The sequence below is a fragment of the Cetorhinus maximus genome, chromosome 25 (genome assembly GCF_964194155.1).
Source record: "Cetorhinus maximus chromosome 25, sCetMax3.hap1.1, whole genome shotgun sequence".
Taxonomy (NCBI): domain Eukaryota; kingdom Metazoa; phylum Chordata; class Chondrichthyes; order Lamniformes; family Cetorhinidae; genus Cetorhinus; species Cetorhinus maximus.
Window position 1 is genome coordinate 43,951,760 of NC_135903.1, and position 18,938 is coordinate 43,970,697.

Consider the following 18,938-nt stretch of genomic DNA (forward strand, 5'->3'; position numbering starts at 1 on the left):
CGTGGAAATTGGGGGCGCTGGGAGTGGGGGCATGAATCCCAGAATCGTGCCTCATCCACCACTTTTAAAGGCCTGGACTCCGCAAAAATCTGACCCTTTGTGCCATGGCTTGTAAAACTCAGTTACACTACTCCCTTATTCAACATTTTAATTAAGCAGCAACATCACATCACTGCTCCCTTCCAAGCCCCTGCCAGGTGGGCACTAATGTGCCCAGACCATTTGCCTTTCCCATTTGCCGCCCTCCCCAGCCCATCAATGAGCTCTTCAACATGCTTATATGCAGTAAACTGGAGGTGTGCAGGGTTTTGGCTGCCCCCCACCCACTTCACTCCCCACCGCACCGCATCCCAGAGGCATCAAGAGACGCACAGGCCATCCAGGAGCACTCTTTTTACAGACCCGACACCTGAACTTGCCTCCATGAAAATACGGCCCTATATTTGGGAAACAGTGTAATCATGACACAGTGCAGTGCGGGATGGCTTTCCGGGCAGTTTGTACTCTCCTTTACCCTGAGTTCAAAAAGCCAGAAGTGTTTCATTTCCAGCCCTAATGTATCTCCCAGGATTTTCAGGAGATATATGTTACAGGAGGTATATATTATACTGCTATCATGTGACTTGTAATAGCCAATTACAGAACAGCAGAAACCCTGAAGTTGGTCTTACACTGGAAACTGCACCTTGATGGTGGGAATGTGGTGCAGGGCCAGATTGGGGGCTGGGGTTAAGAAATTAAAAAAGGAGAAAAGAATGTAATGTCCTCCTTTAATAATAGTAACCTTGAATCTGTTTCTAACCTTCAGCCAAGCAGAACCAGCTCTTGACCCAAGATAGCTTCATGATGTACCTGCTGTCTCCTGATGGGGACGTGTTTAGCTCCAGCCATGACCAGGTTTTCCAAGACATGACCCAGCCACTCAGCCACTACTTCATCTCCTCTTCCCATAACACCTATCTGATGGAGGACCAGCTGGGAGGACCGAGCAGTACTGAGGCCTACATTAGGTAAGCTATCATCAGCTTCTTATGTGAATTATGTTTAGGTGGTCTCACTCCCAGTTCCAGCAGAGCTGGACCCAGAGCACAAAGTCAGGACTGTGATGGGAATACTCTCCACTTGCCTGGATGAGTGTGACTGCAACAACACTCAAGAAACTCAACACCATCCAGGGCAAAGCAGCCCGCTTGATCAACACCCCATCCACCACTTTCAATATTCATTCCCTCTACCACCAATGCACAATGGCACCAGTGATTCCATCAACTGCAGCAAATCGTTCCTTCAGCAACACCTTCCAAACCCGCAATCTCTACCATCTCTACAAGGGCAGCAGCCACTTGGGAACACCACCGCCTGGAAGTTCCCCTCCAAGCCACACTCCATCCTGACTTGGAAATATATCGCCGTTCCTTCACTGTCACTGGGTCAAATCCTGGAACCCCCTCCCTAACAGCACTGTGGGTGTACCTACACCACATGGACTGCAGCGGTTCAAGAAGGCAGCTCACCCCCACCTTCTCAAGTGGCAATTAGGGATGGGCAATAAATACTGGCCTAGCCAGCACCGTTCACATCACGTGAAAGAGTAAAACACTGTCCATCAATTGGCACTAATTAGGAATATCAGTCAGAGGTCATAGTATCAAAAACCTCAGTGCTGCTGGTTCTTCCACTTTACAAATCCTTTTAACATTATTGTTGCCTTCAAGCTCACACAGTATTGGGGTCTTTTAAAAAAAACAATTTTTGGGTAAGGGTGCCACTTGCAGAGGCCAGCCTCGTCTCATCCCTTGTCACCCATGAGAAGGTGGTGGTGAGCTGCCTTCTTGACCCGCTGCAGTCCATGTGGTGTAGGTACACCCACAGTGCTGTTAGGGAGGGAATTTCAGGATTTTGCCCCAGTGACAATGAAGGAACAGCGACATATTTCCAAGTCAGGATGGTGAGTGGCTTGGAGGGGAACTTCCATGTGGTGGTGTTCCCATGTGGCTGCTGCCTTTGTCCTTCTTGGTGGAAAAGGTCACAGGTTTGGAAGGTGCTATCGAAGGAGCCTTGGTGAGTTGCTGCAGTGCATCTTGTAGAGGGTACACACTGCTGCCACTGTGCGTTGGTGGTGGAGGGAGTGAATGTTGAAGGTGGTAGGTGGAGTGCCAATCAACTGGGTTGCTTTGTTCTGGATGGTGTCAAGCCTCTTGAGTGTTGTGGGAGCTGCACTCATCCAGGCAAGTGGGGAGTATTCCATCACACTCCTGACTTGTGCTTTGTAGATGGTGGACAGACTTTGGGGAGTCAGGAGGTGAGTTACTCGCCATGAAATTCCTAACCTCTGACCTGCTCTTGTAGCCACAGTATTTTTATGGCTAGTCCAGTCCAGTTCCTGGTCAATGGTAACCCCAAGAATGTTGGTAGAGGGGAATTCAGTGATGGTAAATCCATTGAATGTCAAAGAGAGATGGTTGGATTCTCTCTTGTTGGAGATGGTCATTGCCTGGCACTTGTGTGTGATGCCAATGTTACTTGCCGCGTAATTGCCCAAGCTAGGTCGGGGATGTTGTCCAGGTCTTGCTGTGTACAGGCACAGGTATTTGTGGGTTGAGAGCTCAGTCAGGAGAAACATCTTTATTTCTTTGACATTCTGAGGAAATTAGCAGAGTTTGTAATTACCACAAATATATCCTTTATTACGAGAGAAATTGAACATAAAAGTAAGGATGTTATCCTTCAGTTATAGAGGGCATTGGTAAGACCGCACCTCGAATATTGTCTACTGCATTCGTTGCTCCCAATGCAGTTTCCTCTACATTGGAGAGATCAAACGCAGACTGGGTGACCGCTTTGTAGAACACCTGCGGTCTGTCCGCAAGCATGACCCAGATCCCCCTGTCGCTTGCCATTTCAACACTCCACCCTGCTCTCATGCCCACATGTCCGTCCTTGGCCTGCTGCAATGTTCCAGTGAAGCTCAACGCAAACTGGAGGAACAGCACCTCATCTTCCGACTAGGCACTTTACAGCCTTCCGGACTGAATATTGAGTTCAACAACTTTAGATCATGAACTCTCTCCTCCATCCCCACCCACTTTCCCATCCCCCTTTTTCCAATAATTTATATAGATTTTTCTTTTCCCACCTATTTCCATTATTTTTAAATGTTTTTCCATCCATTGTTTTATCTCTACCCTTTTAGCCTATTTCAATTCCCCCCACCCCCACTAGGGCTATCTGTACCTTGCTCATCCTGCTTTCTAGCCTTAATGTCACCTATTATCACATTCCTTAGATAATATAACCACCTTCAACGCCTCTTTGTCCTTTTGTCTATGACATCTTTTGGCTATCTCCACCTATCACTGGCCCTCTATCCAGCTCTACCTGTCCAACCCCACCTTAAACCAGCTTATATTTCACCTCATTTCTATTTCTCTTTAGTTCTGTTGAAGAGTCATACGGACTCGAAACGTTAACTGTGTTCCTCTCCGCAGATGCTGTCAGACCTGCTGAGTTTATCCAGGTATTTTTGTTTTTGTCCTCGAATATTGTGTGTAGTTTTGGTCTCCTTATTTAAGGAAGGATGTAAACGCATTGCAGGCAGTTCAGAGGAGGTTCACTAGATTGATACCTGGAATGAGGAAAGGTTGGACAGACTAGGCTTGATTCCACTGGAGTTTAGAAGAGTGAGGGGTGACTTGATTGAAGTCTATAAGACCCTGAACGGTATTGACAAGGTGGATGTAGGAAGGATGTTTCCTCTTGTGGGAACTAGGGGCCATTGTTTTAAAAATAAGGATCGCCCGTATGGGACAGAGATGAGGGGAATTTTTTTTCTCTCAGAGGGCTGTGCAACTTTGGAACTCTCTGTCCCTTTAGGTGGTGGAGGTGGGGTCATTGAATATTTTTAAGGCAGAGGTAGACAGATTGTTGTTAGGCAAGGGAATCAAAGGTTAACGGGGGGTAGACGGGAATGTGGAACCCAAAGAAGACTGAAGACGTTTCCCTAGATCTTTAGATCTAGATGTGTGGAGTTGAAGACAGGTATAATATCCACCTGATGAGTTTTTGGCAGCAGAAGTGTGAGCCACTCAGAGAAGAAACATCCAAAGATTCTCTTCTTATTATCAACAGATGGCCTGACACAGTACAGGAGGTTCAAGACAATCTCAAATCTTTTTGGTCACGCCTTAGTGAATTTGCAATCATGAGTGAAGTGACCATGAAGTAAGACAAGTTTGTTCCAGAAATGCTTCGTCTAGACGTACTTCCACAACAACATCAGGGCCATGTGTATCGAGAGGACAAGGTGCCTGGCAAGGGAGACAGTTTATTGGCCTGGGATAAAGAGGGACATTGAAATAGCCGTGAGGTTGTGTGAGGTGTACCAATAGCACTAACCAAGCCCATTCAGAGCACTGCCCCATCCTCACCATGTTCTGTCACACCTATGGTCGAGGATTGCGACTCATTTATTTACCATCCCCGGTGACGACTATCTCTTGGTCAGTGACTACCTCTCAAAATTTCCAATCTTTCAACAGTTAAAGAATACATCTAGCACACCGGTAGCAAACATGATGAGTGCAATCTTTAGTCATGTCAGATAATGGTTCACAATATAATGGAAAACCATTCCAAGAGATGTGTGCCAAGTGGGATGCAAACCATGTAACAGCATCTGCACATTACCTGAGGCTCAATCAGCTCACTGAGAGGATGGTTCATATAGTCAAATCACTCACTGAGAGAGCAATCAGGATTTTCATGTTGTTATATTGAATTGATGGGCAACACCATCGGATATGAGATTACCATCACCAGCCGGGATCGTGGTTGGAAAGCAGATCAGAACAAAACTTGCAAGTCATCATCTGACCAGGTTATCATCAGGATAGGGAAGATTACTGGAGAGACAGGAATAGATAAAGTCTACACATGATGGGCATCTGGGCATGGAGCTGCTTCCTTTGCACATAGGGCAGAAGGCTCAAGCTATCTACTCAACAGAAAAAACCTGGCTCCCTGCAGAGGTGTCGAAGATCTGCAATGAGCAAAGATCATATGAAATGGAGTGATGTTGAAGAGGAATAGAGGCCAATGAGAGAATTATCCAACAGCATCATGCCTGGTGCTCCTGTAGCATCAAGAACACGTTCAGATTCGAGGTCTGAGAGTGGAGTTGAGGAAGACATCCAGCATAACACTCATGTGCAAGATACTTGTACATCTACACCAGTGAATCAAGAGCACAGTGCTGACGATTCCAGATCTCAGAGAGTTTCTACTATTAGCAGATCAGTAAACCACTTGTACATTATAGAGACAATTATTGATGTGAGATTTCACATCTGTGTAAATAGTATTCACAATGATCCTATTCTATTATGTATATATATGTATATGTATATTCTGTTTGTGCAATGTTTCTGTTGAAGGAAAAGTAGGATGTTGTGATATTGCTTTAATGTATGTAGTGCAGTGTTCTGATTAGCATATCACTGAATATGTATATGGTTAAAATACATCATCACCACAGGCAGTGATGCAAGGCAATATGTGATGCAGCAGTTGGAACAGTGTTAATCCCCTATCAGTATGTCCACGTCAATAACCCTGTTGCCTGTCATTCATCAATAAAGGACCCAAGAGTTTGCTCCCATTCATCAATGAGTGTTTGGTAAGCTTGTGGTCGAGTCCAGTAACACAACACCGGCAACCCTTGTTCCTTTTGGTGATAGAGGTTGCAGGTTTAAAAGATGCTCTTGAGGAGCCTTGGCAAGTTGCTGCAGTCCACCTTGTAGCAGCAGGAACCTTGCGGACGTTTGTTCCCCTCTCCAGGCTCTCGGGAGTAAGGCCGTGTTTTGCCCTAACAGCCACCCAGCTATGTCCAGGGAAAGTTTGACTGAAATATTTCTCACCCTTTAAGAGGGAAGTCTGGACACAGCCTGCTTCCCTATCTCTGTTGCATTGGTCACACCCATTCCTTTCACAAATGCTGCACAATTGTTGTGCTTATTGAGTTTAAAGGGTTAGAATTGAAAGCCAAGCTGTCTGAAAGATGAACTTATCCAGAGTAATTCAGTTGGCCTCATCTACAGCACCTACTGCTGCCACTATCCCATCACCCCTTGCTGCATTACCCCAGCTGAGGGCAGGACTGTGCCTGGCTGTGATGCCTGCTATGGTCAAACAGCCTGCTGATATGCTGTAGTCAGAATCATACGTGATGAAAGGACACTGGACTTCCAGCACCAATGGACCTTAACCCCAGCAAGAGTCAACAACAACAACAACTTATACCTCGATAGTGCCCTCAGCATAATGAAACATCGCAAGGTGCTTCACAGGAGCTTTATAAAATAAAATATGACATAGAGCTACATAAGGAGATATTAGGGCAAATGACCAAAAGCTTTTTCAAGGAGGTAAATTTTAAGGAGCGTCTTAAAGGGGAAAAGCTAAGGCTTGAGGCGGAGCGGTGTAGGGAGGGAATTCCAGAGCTTAGGGCCTAGGCAACTGAAGGCACGGCCACCAATGGTGGAGCAAATCAGGAATTCTCAAGATGCCAGAATTCGAGGACCAGATATCTTGGAGGATTGTGGGGCTAGAGGAGATTAAAGAGATAGAGAGGGAGAGGCCATTGAGGGATTTGAAAACAAGGATGATAATTTTAAAATCCGTTAGTTGACCAGGAGCCAAATTTTGGATGACCTCAAGTTTATGGAGGATAGAATGTGGGAAACTAGCCAGGAATGTGTTAGAATACATAGGATTACATAGGATATACAGCACAGAAACAAGCCATTTGGCCCAACCAGTACAGTGCTGCACTCGAGCCTTCCACATCTTTACTTATCTAAACTTACCATTGTAACCCCCTGTTCTCTTTTCCCTCATATGCTTCTCTAAGTTCCCCTCCAATACATCTACATTAGCAAAGGCATGAATGAGGGTTCCAGTAGCAGATGAGCTGAGGCAGGGGTAAAGTTGGGCAATGTTACAAATGTGGAAATAGGCGGTCGGCCTTAGCGCGACTCCAAGGTTGTGAACAGATTGACTAACTCTCAGACTGCTGTCTGGGAGATGGAGGGAATCAGTACCTGGGGAATAGAGTGTGGTGCGGGAACCAAAAACAATGGCTTCAGTCTTCCCAATATCTAATCGGAGGAAATTTCTGTTCATTCTGTTCATTCATTATTATTATTCAATATTCATTATTCAGTACAATCAGAATGGAACCCAGGTCTCAACAGCTCCTTGTACAACACCACAAGCTGTCAGTATCATGAGCCCTTTGAGCTGTGATACTAAACACAATGAGCTTGTTGCCTGCAGTCAGTTCAGTCACTGGATGTCAGATAAGTAATCTGACAATTTAGCAGCAGTGGAAGAGTCAAGAGAGGTGGTGGTGAGGTTGAGCTGGGTGTTGTCTGTGTACATGTGGAAAGTAACATTGTGTTTTTGGATGATGTTGCCAAGGAGCAACATGTAGATAAGAACTAGGAGGGGATCAAAGATAGATCCTTGGGGGCCATAAGCAGTAATAGTGTGGGAGCAGGGAGAGAAGCCATTGCAAGTGATTCTCTGAGTATGATTCGATTGCTAAGAATGGAACCAGGTGAGGGCAGTCCCAGCCAGCTGGACAACAGCGGAGAGGTGTTGGAGGAGGATGGTGTGGTCAGCCATGTCAAAGGCTGCAGACAGGCTGAGAAGGACGAGGAGGGAAAGTTTACCTTTGTCACAGTCACACAGGATGTCACTTACGACTTTAATGAGAGCCAGTTTGATACTGCGGCAGAGGCAGAACCTGATTGGAGAGATTCAAACATGGAGTTCCAGGAAAAAATAGACACGGATTTTGGAAGCAACAATGAGTTCAAGGACTTTGGAGAGGAAAGGGAGGTTGGAGATGGGGCAGTAGTTTGCAAGGATGGGTGCTCCCCCAGTGTCAAGGGTTGGTTTTGTTGAGGAGAGGGGCAATGCCAGCAGAGTTAGAGGAGAGAGGAATAACACCTGAAGAGAGAGAACTATTAACCATATCAGCTAACATCAGAGATCAGGAGGGGAAGTTGGGAGGTCAGCCCTTTAGTGGAAATAGGATCGAGTGAACAGGAGGTGAGTATCGCGGACAAGATGAGCTTAGAGAGGATATGAGGGGAGATAGGAGAGAAACTAAAGAAAGAAGTTAGTTCAGGGATAGGGCAGGGGGGAGTTTTACAGGATGTTTGACCAGGCAGGCTAGTGGAAGGGAGAGAAGCTGCAGAGGAAGCTGATTGGAGCGTCTCAATCTTAGTGATCAGAGTCCATGAGCTCGATCCACACACTTATTGTTAGAGGTGAGGGTGGAGGGGACAGGGGAGAGGGGTTTAAGAAGACGGTCTGCTATAGATAAATGAAGCCGGGGGTTTTCTTTGCATTCAAGGCTGATCTGGAATGGTGAACAGTTTTAGCAGACGGGAGCTGATGGTGTTTTATGTGGTTCAGTCAGCCCTGGGGGTGAATGGCTAAAGCAGTTGTCCACCATGTCCGTTCAAGTCTGTGTCCTTGGATTTAAAGGAGTGGAGATAAGACCAGGGGGAACGCCCAGGGTGAGAGAGAGAGCAATGGTTTTAGTGGGGACTAGGTAGCTGAGTAAATCAGTAGCTTCAGAAATGTAGTGAATGAAGGGCCAAAGGCTAGAGAGTTGGGATTTTGAAAGTGCAATTGGGAGAGTTTTTTCCCAGGAGGGATACAGACATGGATTGGGTTGGGATGTGGAAGTGGCGTGTGGGTGGTGAGTGATACACGGAAGTGGTCAGAGATGGCCTTATCTGTGATCGATGCACTGGGACTAACAAACCCGGCACAGTGAAAGGGGTGGCTGGGAACTTGGGTTGGGGAGTTTTAGGGAGAGATTTAGGGGGGAATGTGTGAACTCAGAGGAGAGAGGACGATGAGGTCAGGTGGAGGTTGAAGTCACTGAGAGGTTATTCCATGTAGAGGCTGAAGGAGGAAAGCGGTGAAAATTTCTCCATGAGATGTTGTATTTTGGGCTGGGGAGAGAATGGTGATTTTCAATGAGAGGTGAGAGGGTGGAACAAGGAGGAGTAGGGGGTCAGGCCAGGGTGTGATCTGGTGAGAAACTCCACACCACCAGCACCACAGTCCTGACAGGACCAGTGGTGGAAGATGTATCCAGGAAGGGAAGTTTCATTAAGGGGAAGGTGTCATCACCTATCAGCCTGTTAAGGCTGTAATGCTGATGCACTCATGCACATTATATTCATGGATGAGGGCCTTGTTCACAAGTAAATGGTTGTTCTGGAGGGAACTAGATCGAGGGGCAATGGGAGCTGACCTGCTGGCAGAGTCCACAGGGTCAGCAGTGGGAGGGATGAGGTGACTGGGAAGGAGCTTGGCAGGATTAGCCCCCAGTGGACACACTGTGGGGGAGGAAGGTGAGGGAGCAATTGAGTTTACTGCTTGTAATGAGCCAGTGCCAAGTGCCTTGATGAGCCCTTTGTAAGATCCAAGAGAGGCAGAGAGGACTCCAGGAGTCAGCAGCTGTGGACCCATTATCCCACCAGTAGCCAGATCCAATGGATCCCTATCCCAACATGTGAGGAAACAGGAACATTGAACAGAAAAAAACACTGGGATGTTTGAAATGTCAGCAGCTTGTTTTGTTTTTAATCTTTCTCAAACAGCCAATGGCTGATCGAAACCTTTCCTATTTGTTAAATTAGCAGCTCATTACAATGGAAAGATAATAAGGAGTGTCAGAGGCCATACCTCACCTTGTGTGTAGTCTGCAGCCTGAAATCAGCAGCTCATTGCCAATGTTTAGTGTGTGACCCTGGGTGTTTTTCAGAGCTCTTCTGAGGGGCTGTCGCTGTGTGGAGTTAGACTGCTGGGAGGGGCCAAACGGGGAGCCAATCATCTACCACGGATACACCCTCACCTCGAAAATCCTCTTCAAAGACGTCATCACAACCATCCGGGATTACGCTTTCACGGTAAGTCAACAGGAATCATTCCCCGTGTCTGAGTGGAGTAAATCCATCCTGTGCTGTTGGGGAATGTTATGATTACAGCCGATGTTAATTGCTGCACACACCAAATCCCAGAGGGAAACTTGGTTTAAAGGCCACACCCTTTTTTTGTATTCTGAAAACAAGAAGATCTCAGCAGCAAGAAATCAAGTAACACTATTGAGATTTTAAAAATGAAAAATAAAAAATAAAAGTTTTATTAACAAGAATAAAAGAAAACTTAAGCACACAAGATTACAGTTGCACAATTAAGGTTAGTTTTACAACACTTTCATTCAAAAAGAATCTCTACTTTGTCAGACCCACAAGGAAACACCTTCCAGGCAACACTCCCTTATAGATGTTTAACTATAAAAATCCAGTAATATTACCCAAGGCAAACTGCTATAGCTTTAATAAAGGCATTTCCTGTAACATGACCTGTAACTCTCTTCCACTCTTCTACTGTAGGAATCCAAACTTCAGAATAAAACTGCTTTTTGCAGCCCAAGTCTTTTCTGGCATGACTGGATGGCAGATTCGCACCTACATCTTCTCCCAGCCCACAGTCACAGCTCCCAACTCAGCGTGGTGTTCCCATTTGTCTGCTGCCCTTGTCCTTCTAGATGGTAGTGGTCATGGGTTTGGAAGGTGCTGTCTAAGGAGCCTTAGTGAGATCCTGCAGTGCATCTTGTAGATGGTACACACTGCTGCCACTGTTTGCCGGTAGTGGAGAGAGTGAATGTTTGTGAATGTGGTGCCAATTAAGCGGCTGCTCTGTCCTGGATGGTATCAAGCTTCTTGTTGTCGGAGCTGCAATATCCAGACAAGCAGGGAGTATTCCATCACACTCCTGACTTGTGCCTTTTAGATAGTGGACAGGCTTTGGGGAGCCAGGAAGTGAGTTACTCTCCACAGGATTCTTATCCTCTGACCTGCTCTTTTAGCCACAGTATTTTTATGGCTAGGCCAGTTCAGTTTCTGGTCAATGGTAACCTCCAGGATGTTGATAGTGGGGGATTCAGTGATGGTAATGCCATTGAATGTCAAGGATTGATGATTAGATTTTCTCTTGTTGGAGATGGTCATTGCCTGACACTTGTATGGCGCAAATGTTACTTGCCACTTGTCAGCCCAAACCTGGATATTGTCCAGGTCTTGCTGCATTTGGACATGGACTACTTCAGTATCTGAGGAGTCATGAATGGTGCTGAACATTGTTCAATCATCAGCGAACATCCCCACTTCTGAACTTATGATGGAAGGAAGGTCATTGATGAAGATGGTTGGGCCGAGGACACTACCCTGAGGAACTCCTGCAGTGATGCCCTGGAACTGAGATGACTGACCTCCAACAACTACAGCCATCTTCCTTTGTGCTAGGTATGACTCCAACCAGTGGAGAGTTTTCCCCTGGATCCCCATTGCCTCCAGTTTTGCTGGGGCTCCTTGCTGCCACACACAGTCAGATTTTACCTTGATGGCAAGGGCAGTCACTCTCACCTCACCTCTGGAGTTCAGCTCTTTTGTCCATGTTTGAAGCAAGGCTGTACTGAGGTCAGGAGCTGAGTGACCTAGGCTGAATTCAAACTGAGCGTCAGTGGGCAGATTATTGCTAAGCAAGTGCCGCTTGATAGCACTGTTAACGACTCCTTCCATTACTTTACTGATGATGGAGAGTAGACTGATGGGGCAGTAATTGGCCGGGTTGGATTTGTCCTGCTTTTTGTGTACAGGACACACCTGGGCAATTTTCCACATAGCTGGGTAGATGCCAGTGTTGTAGCTGTACTGGAACAGCTTGGCTAGGGGCGCGGCAAGTTCTGGAGCACAGCACTATTGCCGGAATATTGTCAGGGCCCATAGCCTTTGCAGTATCCAGTGCCTTCAGCCATTTCTTGATATCACATGGAGTGAATTAAATTGGCTGAAGACTGACATCGGTGATGCTGGGGACCTCCAGAGGAGGCCAAGATGGATCATCCACTCGGCACTTCTGGCTGAAGATTGTAGCAAATGCTTCAGCCTTACCTTTTGCACTGATGTGCTGGGCTCCCCCATCATTGAGGATGGGGATATTTGTGGAGCCTCCTCCTCCAGTGAGTTGTTTAATTGTCCAACACCATTCACAACTGGATGTGGCAGGACTGGATTTTATGCTCCTTTGCCAGTGGATTTGAAGGTGAAGGGGTATGTAAAATCCAGTGGATGGCCTTCCTGCTGCCTACCTGCTCACCCCCCAACCTCTCTGAAAATATTTGAGGGGTAGGGTAAGCGTTGGGCAGGAAGCCTAGCAGCTTTAGTTTTGTGGGTTGATGTTGGGCAAGGAGTGAAGGGCGGGAGGTGGAGTGCAAACTCCCTTGGGAGCCCCCTGGGCCTAATGCAGCCTCCCCCAAGGCCACACCCCACTTTAACCCTCCCCCCCTGATCTCTTGAACCTGGTCCCAACCCCTTTTCACCCCTCTTGCCCCTACTCAGCCCTTTGCTGTGACCCCTGTCCCCGGATTTACCTATCAGCCCAGGTTCCTGGGCAATGGGGCCTGACTTAGTCCCAGCAGCGGATGTTGGCGGCACTGCTGGGACTACAGAGCTTCCAAGCAATCTGATTGGCCAGCAGCTATCTGGGGTGGGACTTACTCCTGAGAAAACTCACCTTAAAGCAATTAACCTTACTTCCAGCATCAAATTACTGCGGGGAAGCTGTTGGGATTGTGGAAGATCTCCACCCCGGCTCTTTAGTCAGCGTAGAGGGTGTGGGTGTGGGGATCACAGCATCCTGTAAAATCCAACCCATGGGCTTGAGGTACAGGCTGAGACATGAACTGATTGGCTGGCAGAGCAGCCTTCAGGGGTTGAATAGCCTGCTCTGATGACCCTTGTTCCTCACAGTCTCCATTTCTTTTCAGCTTCGAAGGGGCCTCAGGCTTCACTTCTTAAACTGCACAAGTTCAAACACATTTCACACCGTTTGTCTGTCACATTTGTTTCATTCCAGAAAACATGTCTACCCTTTTTTGTTCTCTTTTCCCTCCCTAATTTTCTATCCTTTTTCCCTGCTACTGATAGGTTTAGTTTTGGATCCCACTCCCATCTTCACAGTTTCGCCTCTGTCACTGCCCTACCTTACCCACTGCGGCCCTCCACAGTGAGTCATTTGAGCCTTACAGCTGTGAAGCTGATATATGCCCCCCTACTGCCCACCCCTCATGACTCCAAAGACACTGGAACCAATTGTGGCATTCATAGAGATTGAGGCATAAGTAGGGGCCATAACCACCAAGGGCCTGGCCTCCTAGTTATTTCCAGCAGCTCCAGTGGTTTGCTAACCGAGCGAACATGAGGAGTCAGGCCTGTTCACTGGCCCCAAATCCCTCATTCTCAAGCCCATGAAAAACCAAGTCCTGAAAGGCACTAGAACAATGGATTCTCATCTGTTTCTTTAGCAGCAGTTGCCGATGGGACTACTCAGGGAACTTTATAGAATAATAACATTTTACCTATAGAAAGAGGCCATTTGGCCCATCATCCCGATGCGAGCTGTTTGGCAGTGCTACCCAATTAGTCTCACTTCCCTGCTTCTTGCCCATTTCCCTGCGATTTTCTCAAGTATTTATCCAATTTCCCTTTGATAGTTACACTTGAATCTGCTTCTGTCGCCCTTTCAGGCAGCACATTCCAGTTCACAACAACTTAATCCGGCAAAATAAATTCTCCCCCTCTCACCTCTGGCTCTTTTGACAATTGCCTTAAACCTGTACCCTCTGGTTACTGATTCAACCTAGAAATCTTTTTCTGAAGATCTCTGCTTTTCAGACAATACAAGGTAAGAGGAGACCTATTGCAGAGGTTTTCAGCTCTTACCCACATTGTTGCTCTCTTGTCCTTTAGGTAAGGGTAAGGGATAATGATCAAAGGTGTAAAACAGCCATGGATATTTGAATGGCCAGAGGGACCTGGGGGTATATGAGCACAAGTCATTGAGGGTGGCAGGGCAGGTTCCAGCAAGTGGTTAAATAGACATACAGGATCCTGGGCTTTATAAATAGAGGCATAGAGTACAAAAGCATAGACATTATACTAAACCCATATAAACACTGGTTAGACCTCAACTGGAGTATTGTGTCCAATCCTGGGCACCATACTTTAAGAAGGATGCGAAGGCTTTAGGGAAGGTTTAGAAAAGATTTACCAGAATGGTTCCAGGAATGAGAGACTTCAGTTGTGCGGACAGATTGGAGAAGCTGGAGCTGTTCTCCTTAGAAAGGAGAAGGTTGAGAGGAGATTTGATAGAGGGTGTTCAAAATCAGGAGGAGTCTGGATAGAGTAGATAGGGAGAGACTGTTCCCATTGGTGGAAAGATCAAGAACCAGAGGGCACAGATTTAAGGTAATTGGCAAAAGAACTAGAGGTGACATGAGGAAAAACCTTCTTTAAGCAGCGAGTGGTTAAGATTTGGAATGCAGTAACAGAGTGTAGTGGTTGCAGATTAAATCGAGGCATTCAAATGGGAATTGGATATAATTACATAAAGACAGAAAAGTTGTAGGGCTAGGGGGCAAAGACAGTGAAATGGAAGCAGCTGATTTTCTCCTGGAGAAATACAACAGGCCGAATGGCCTCACTCTGTACCTCATTCTATGATTCTATCTACACCTAGTGATCTCAGCATCTGCTGGACTGTGCCCTGAATAAACTGGAAACCTGTTAGGCTTTAATCATGTTTCCCAGGTGCTAAACGGTCTCAGTGGTCTAAGCCTCCAAAAGGGTGGGCAGGACTCCTGGCAGCAAATCATTAAAATCTTAGGCCACTGCCAATCACTACTCACCCTTCATCCTCTAAATATCACCCTAATCCCAGTTCTTTCATGGGGTGTGCACATCGCTGGCAAAGCCAGCATTTGTTACCCATCCCTAATTACCCTTGAACTAAGTAGCTTGCTTGGCCATTTCAGGGGGCAGGTTTAGAGTGAACCGCATTGCTGTGGGTCTGGAGCCACATGTAGGCCAGGCAGGGTAAGGATGGCAGATTTCCTTTCCTAAGTGAACCAGCTGGGTTTTTACGACAATAGTTGCCATGGTCACCATCACTGAGACTAGCTTTAGATTCCAGATTTATTAATTGAATTTAAACTTCACCAGCTGTCGTGGTGGGATTTAAACCCAGAGCATTAGCCTGGGCCAGTCCAGTGACATTACCACTACCCCATTGTCTCCCCCAATTGGCTCACATCCCCAATGCCTGATTTCCCTCTACCAATCTCCCCCTTTCTTCAAATCTCTCCCTCTCCCTCACCTCTCCTGATCTCACTCCCAACCTCCCCCTCTCCCTTGAGTTCTCTCTCCTGATCTCCCTCGCGTCTGGGGATAAATTGGAGTGGGAGGGCCTGGTTGTCGTGGTCCACATAGGAACAATGCCATCTTTGAAACTAAGCATGAAGTTCTGCAGAGAGATTTTGAGGAATTAGGGTTTAAATTAAAAGTTAGAACCTCCTCAGGAATCAATACCAATCCTCAATGGGAAATTAGAATTGGTCCAGTTTTACTGGATCCAGGTGGCCAGTTGAATTGGTTTCTCACTGAGCATTTGAGTTATTTCCAGTTGTGATCAGTTAGCCTGGTTAAATTTACCAACCCAATTGATTCCATTAGAGACCAGCTACACAGGGCGACCATGTGAAATAAAGAAAAAGGAACATTTACACAGGTTTTTGATGACCATAAGACAAATGGAGTGGGTGGATTAATTTTCTCCACCCTTTCGGAAGTTTTGAATATATAGCTGCAGGGTGACCTGCCCCATATTTTAAGGGATTGGCTTTTAGCTATTTGTCCCATATTTTCTCGGACAGCCTGTGAGGGACTAGTACTGGGAGTCTCCAGGGTGAGTTAGAGTGATTTAAGTGGGACTGCAAGTGAGTAAGGCAGCCAGCAGAGTAAGCATGAGGGGTGGGTGGGTTCAACATGAGTGGGTTCATCTTGAGATCACAATAGTGGGGGAGGGGGTTAGCAACTGAAACTTTAACTTATCTTGTTGAGTCACAACATTATCATGTCTCTGCTGGCTGCCTTACTCACTTGCAGTCCCACTTGAATCACTCTAACTCACCCTGGAGACTCCCAGTATTAGTCCCTCACAGGCTGACTGAGAAAATATGGGACAAATAGTCAAAAGCCAATCCCTTAAAATGTGGGGCAGGTCACCCTGCAGCTATATATTCAAAATTTCCGAAAGGGTGGAGAAAATTAATCCACCCACTCCATTTGTATAAGTACCACTAATAAATGACAAAAAATATTTCCTGTGAGTCTGTGTGCGTTGTGGGCCAGTGAACTAGAACTTGACTGGACTGCACTGTAAGTTTCAAAGTTTATTATGATGCATCAAAACGCATGAAGCAAAAACCCAATAACAGCGCAGAAACCAAAAATAAACACAGCTATAGTGCAGAAATGTTAAATAGCAGAAGTTAATCAAAATACAGAACTTAAGCATTATTTACATTTACATGTTGATTTTTGTCTCTTATCGAGATCCGGAATTTTCTTGGACATTATTCCTTTTTTCGAGCTCTTCCTTGGAAGCCTCCTCTCCTGGGTCTGGAGGTGGGAGGTGAAACATGCTGGAAAGTAAAAGTTTAATCACAGAATTTTAACGGCACAGAGGAGGCCATTCATCCCATCGTATCTGTACTGGCTCTCCAAATGAGCATTATGACGTAGAGCCATTGCCCTGCTTTTTCCCCATATCCCTGCACATTGTTTCTATTCAAATAACCATCTAATGCCCTCTTGAATGCCTCGATTGAACCTGCCTCCTCCACACTTTCAGGCAGTGCATTCCAGGCCTAAACCACTCGCTGTGTGAAAAGTTTTTTCTCACATCACATTTGCTTCTTTTGCAAATCACTTTAAATCTGTGCCCTCTGGTTCTTCATCCTTTTACGAGTGGGAACAGTTTCTCTCTATCTACTCTGTTCAGCCCCCTCATGATTTTGAACATCTCTATCAAATCTCCTCTTAGCCTTCTCCTCCCCAAGGAGAACAGTTCCAACCTCTCCAATCTATCCTCATAGCTGAAGTTTCTCATCCCTGCAACCACTCTTGTAAACCTCTTCTGTACTCTCTCCAATCTGTTCACATCCTTCCTATAATGTGGTGCCCAAGTTTAAGTTTGAAATGAGTCAGGATCTCCCAAAACAGGTGCCAAGAGGCCTCCAACCGACCTCCCAATGAGAGAAATTGTATCCTCTGCGCTGCCTGCAATAAACAGCTGCTAGATCATCAGATCCACAGATGCCAACAGCCAAGGACCTGATGTATAATGAATTTGTCTTTTGGCTGTGTACCTTATGTCACACTCCCTCTGGTATCTCAATTCCACCTGGCAGTTTTACCTGTAAATAAAATCAGGGACACACTCGGTATCCTACATGTAAAATTGAAAGATAATACAAGCTCAGATTAACTATGGATTCGACATGAGGTTGTTCAGTAGTTCAGTCTCACTGATTGACCTGTCACTAGTGATGGAGGCAAGTTTAAGGACGGGATCATCCCAGCTTTGCACTAAGTGTGGTAGTGGGTGGGTAAAACAACGTTTTACCCGCCGGCCGCGATGGTGATTTTCACACCGTATCGTCCTGAACCCACCTCACTATTTATGCTCTCCCGGGAATCACGCCGTTTCCATGGGGTGGGGCAGGGGCTCCCATTCACCCGCCCACCATCACCCTGCCGCTCCATCACGCCGGGCACCATGTTTAAAGACCAGCAGCAAGTCCACATCTCAGTGCTTCCAGCTCACCACTGCTGCACCGAAGACATGGCCCTGAAACTGAAGAAGATGGCAGCCCCCAGGTTCTATATGTCTCTCGAGCGACTTTTGCATTCCGCGGAGGCCCAGTGAGATGTCCTCTACCCCCGCAGGATGGACAACAACAGCACTAACCCAGCTTGGGAGGCGGTGGCAGTGATGGTCAGCGCCAACGCCCTGCAAAAGAGGACAGCCACCCAGTGTCACAAGAGGATGAATGATGATCTCCATTCCTGACAGGGTAAGTCACTCTTCTCATCACTCAACTCACACACTCACAAACCCATCACACACCCACAGGGCCCTCACTCACTGCCAGTGCAAGGGACATCACCATTCACTCTCTCACACTCACCGTCATTGTCCTCATCCCGTCCATGGGACCACTCACCACCCACACATGCCAGGTATACTTATCATCTGGCCTGGCAGGTGTCCTGCTTACACTTTCTCCACCTCTATCCATGCAGGACAAGCTGGCACACAACAAGAGGAGAGAGGTTGCAAATTGGGGGCGGAATGCCCGAAATCAAGGAACTCATGGACTTTGCAGTCCAGCTGGAGTGCAAGGAGCTGGACCGGTCCTGTGCTGACGGTGAGGTCGGTGCTGCTCTACCAAGTGAGGGTCCAGCAGTGCAACATCCATCAGACAACCACGCTGTGAGTGATGTGTCCTGTTTCACAGGCCACTGCCAGGCACTCATTATCTCCCCTTGCTCTCACAGGCACATTTGAGAAACAGCCGACAGAGTCCATGACCCAGGGCCTCCAATCAAGTCCCGAAGAAACCTCTGAAGAGGAATCTGAAGGCACCCTCCCTGAAGTCCCATCACAGCGCTCACCCTCACTCTCCACCAGCGCAGAAACACACACCTCAGTGGGACCTGGCTTTAGTGTAGCCTCGGGATCACAATCTGGTGAGCACATCGCACTGTCTGATCCAAGGGACTTCCCAGGTGTCCGGCACTCGGAGGACTGCTGGAGGCCAGAACGTTGCTGAGTCCGAGTCAGATGATGAGCCTCTGGACTCGGTCATGTCACAGTTGCTGGAGCTGCAAAGACAAGCTCGGGAACATCAGGAAGGGATGTCCACTGCACTCCTCAGATTGCAAGGCATG

At 46.9% G+C, this 18,938-nt stretch overlaps 1 protein-coding gene across 1 annotated transcript in view; it reads left to right on the forward strand.

Moving 5' to 3' along the window:
- LOC144668091 (1-phosphatidylinositol 4,5-bisphosphate phosphodiesterase delta-3-like) overlaps positions 1-18,938 on the forward strand; it is a 200,989-nt gene that overhangs the window by 103,760 nt on the left and 78,291 nt on the right. The window contains exons 6-7 of the mRNA XM_078529869.1: positions 809-1,010; positions 9,848-9,992. Coding sequence (XP_078385995.1) covers positions 809-1,010; positions 9,848-9,992 — 347 coding nt within the window. The remainder of the gene's footprint in view (positions 1-808; positions 1,011-9,847; positions 9,993-18,938) is intronic.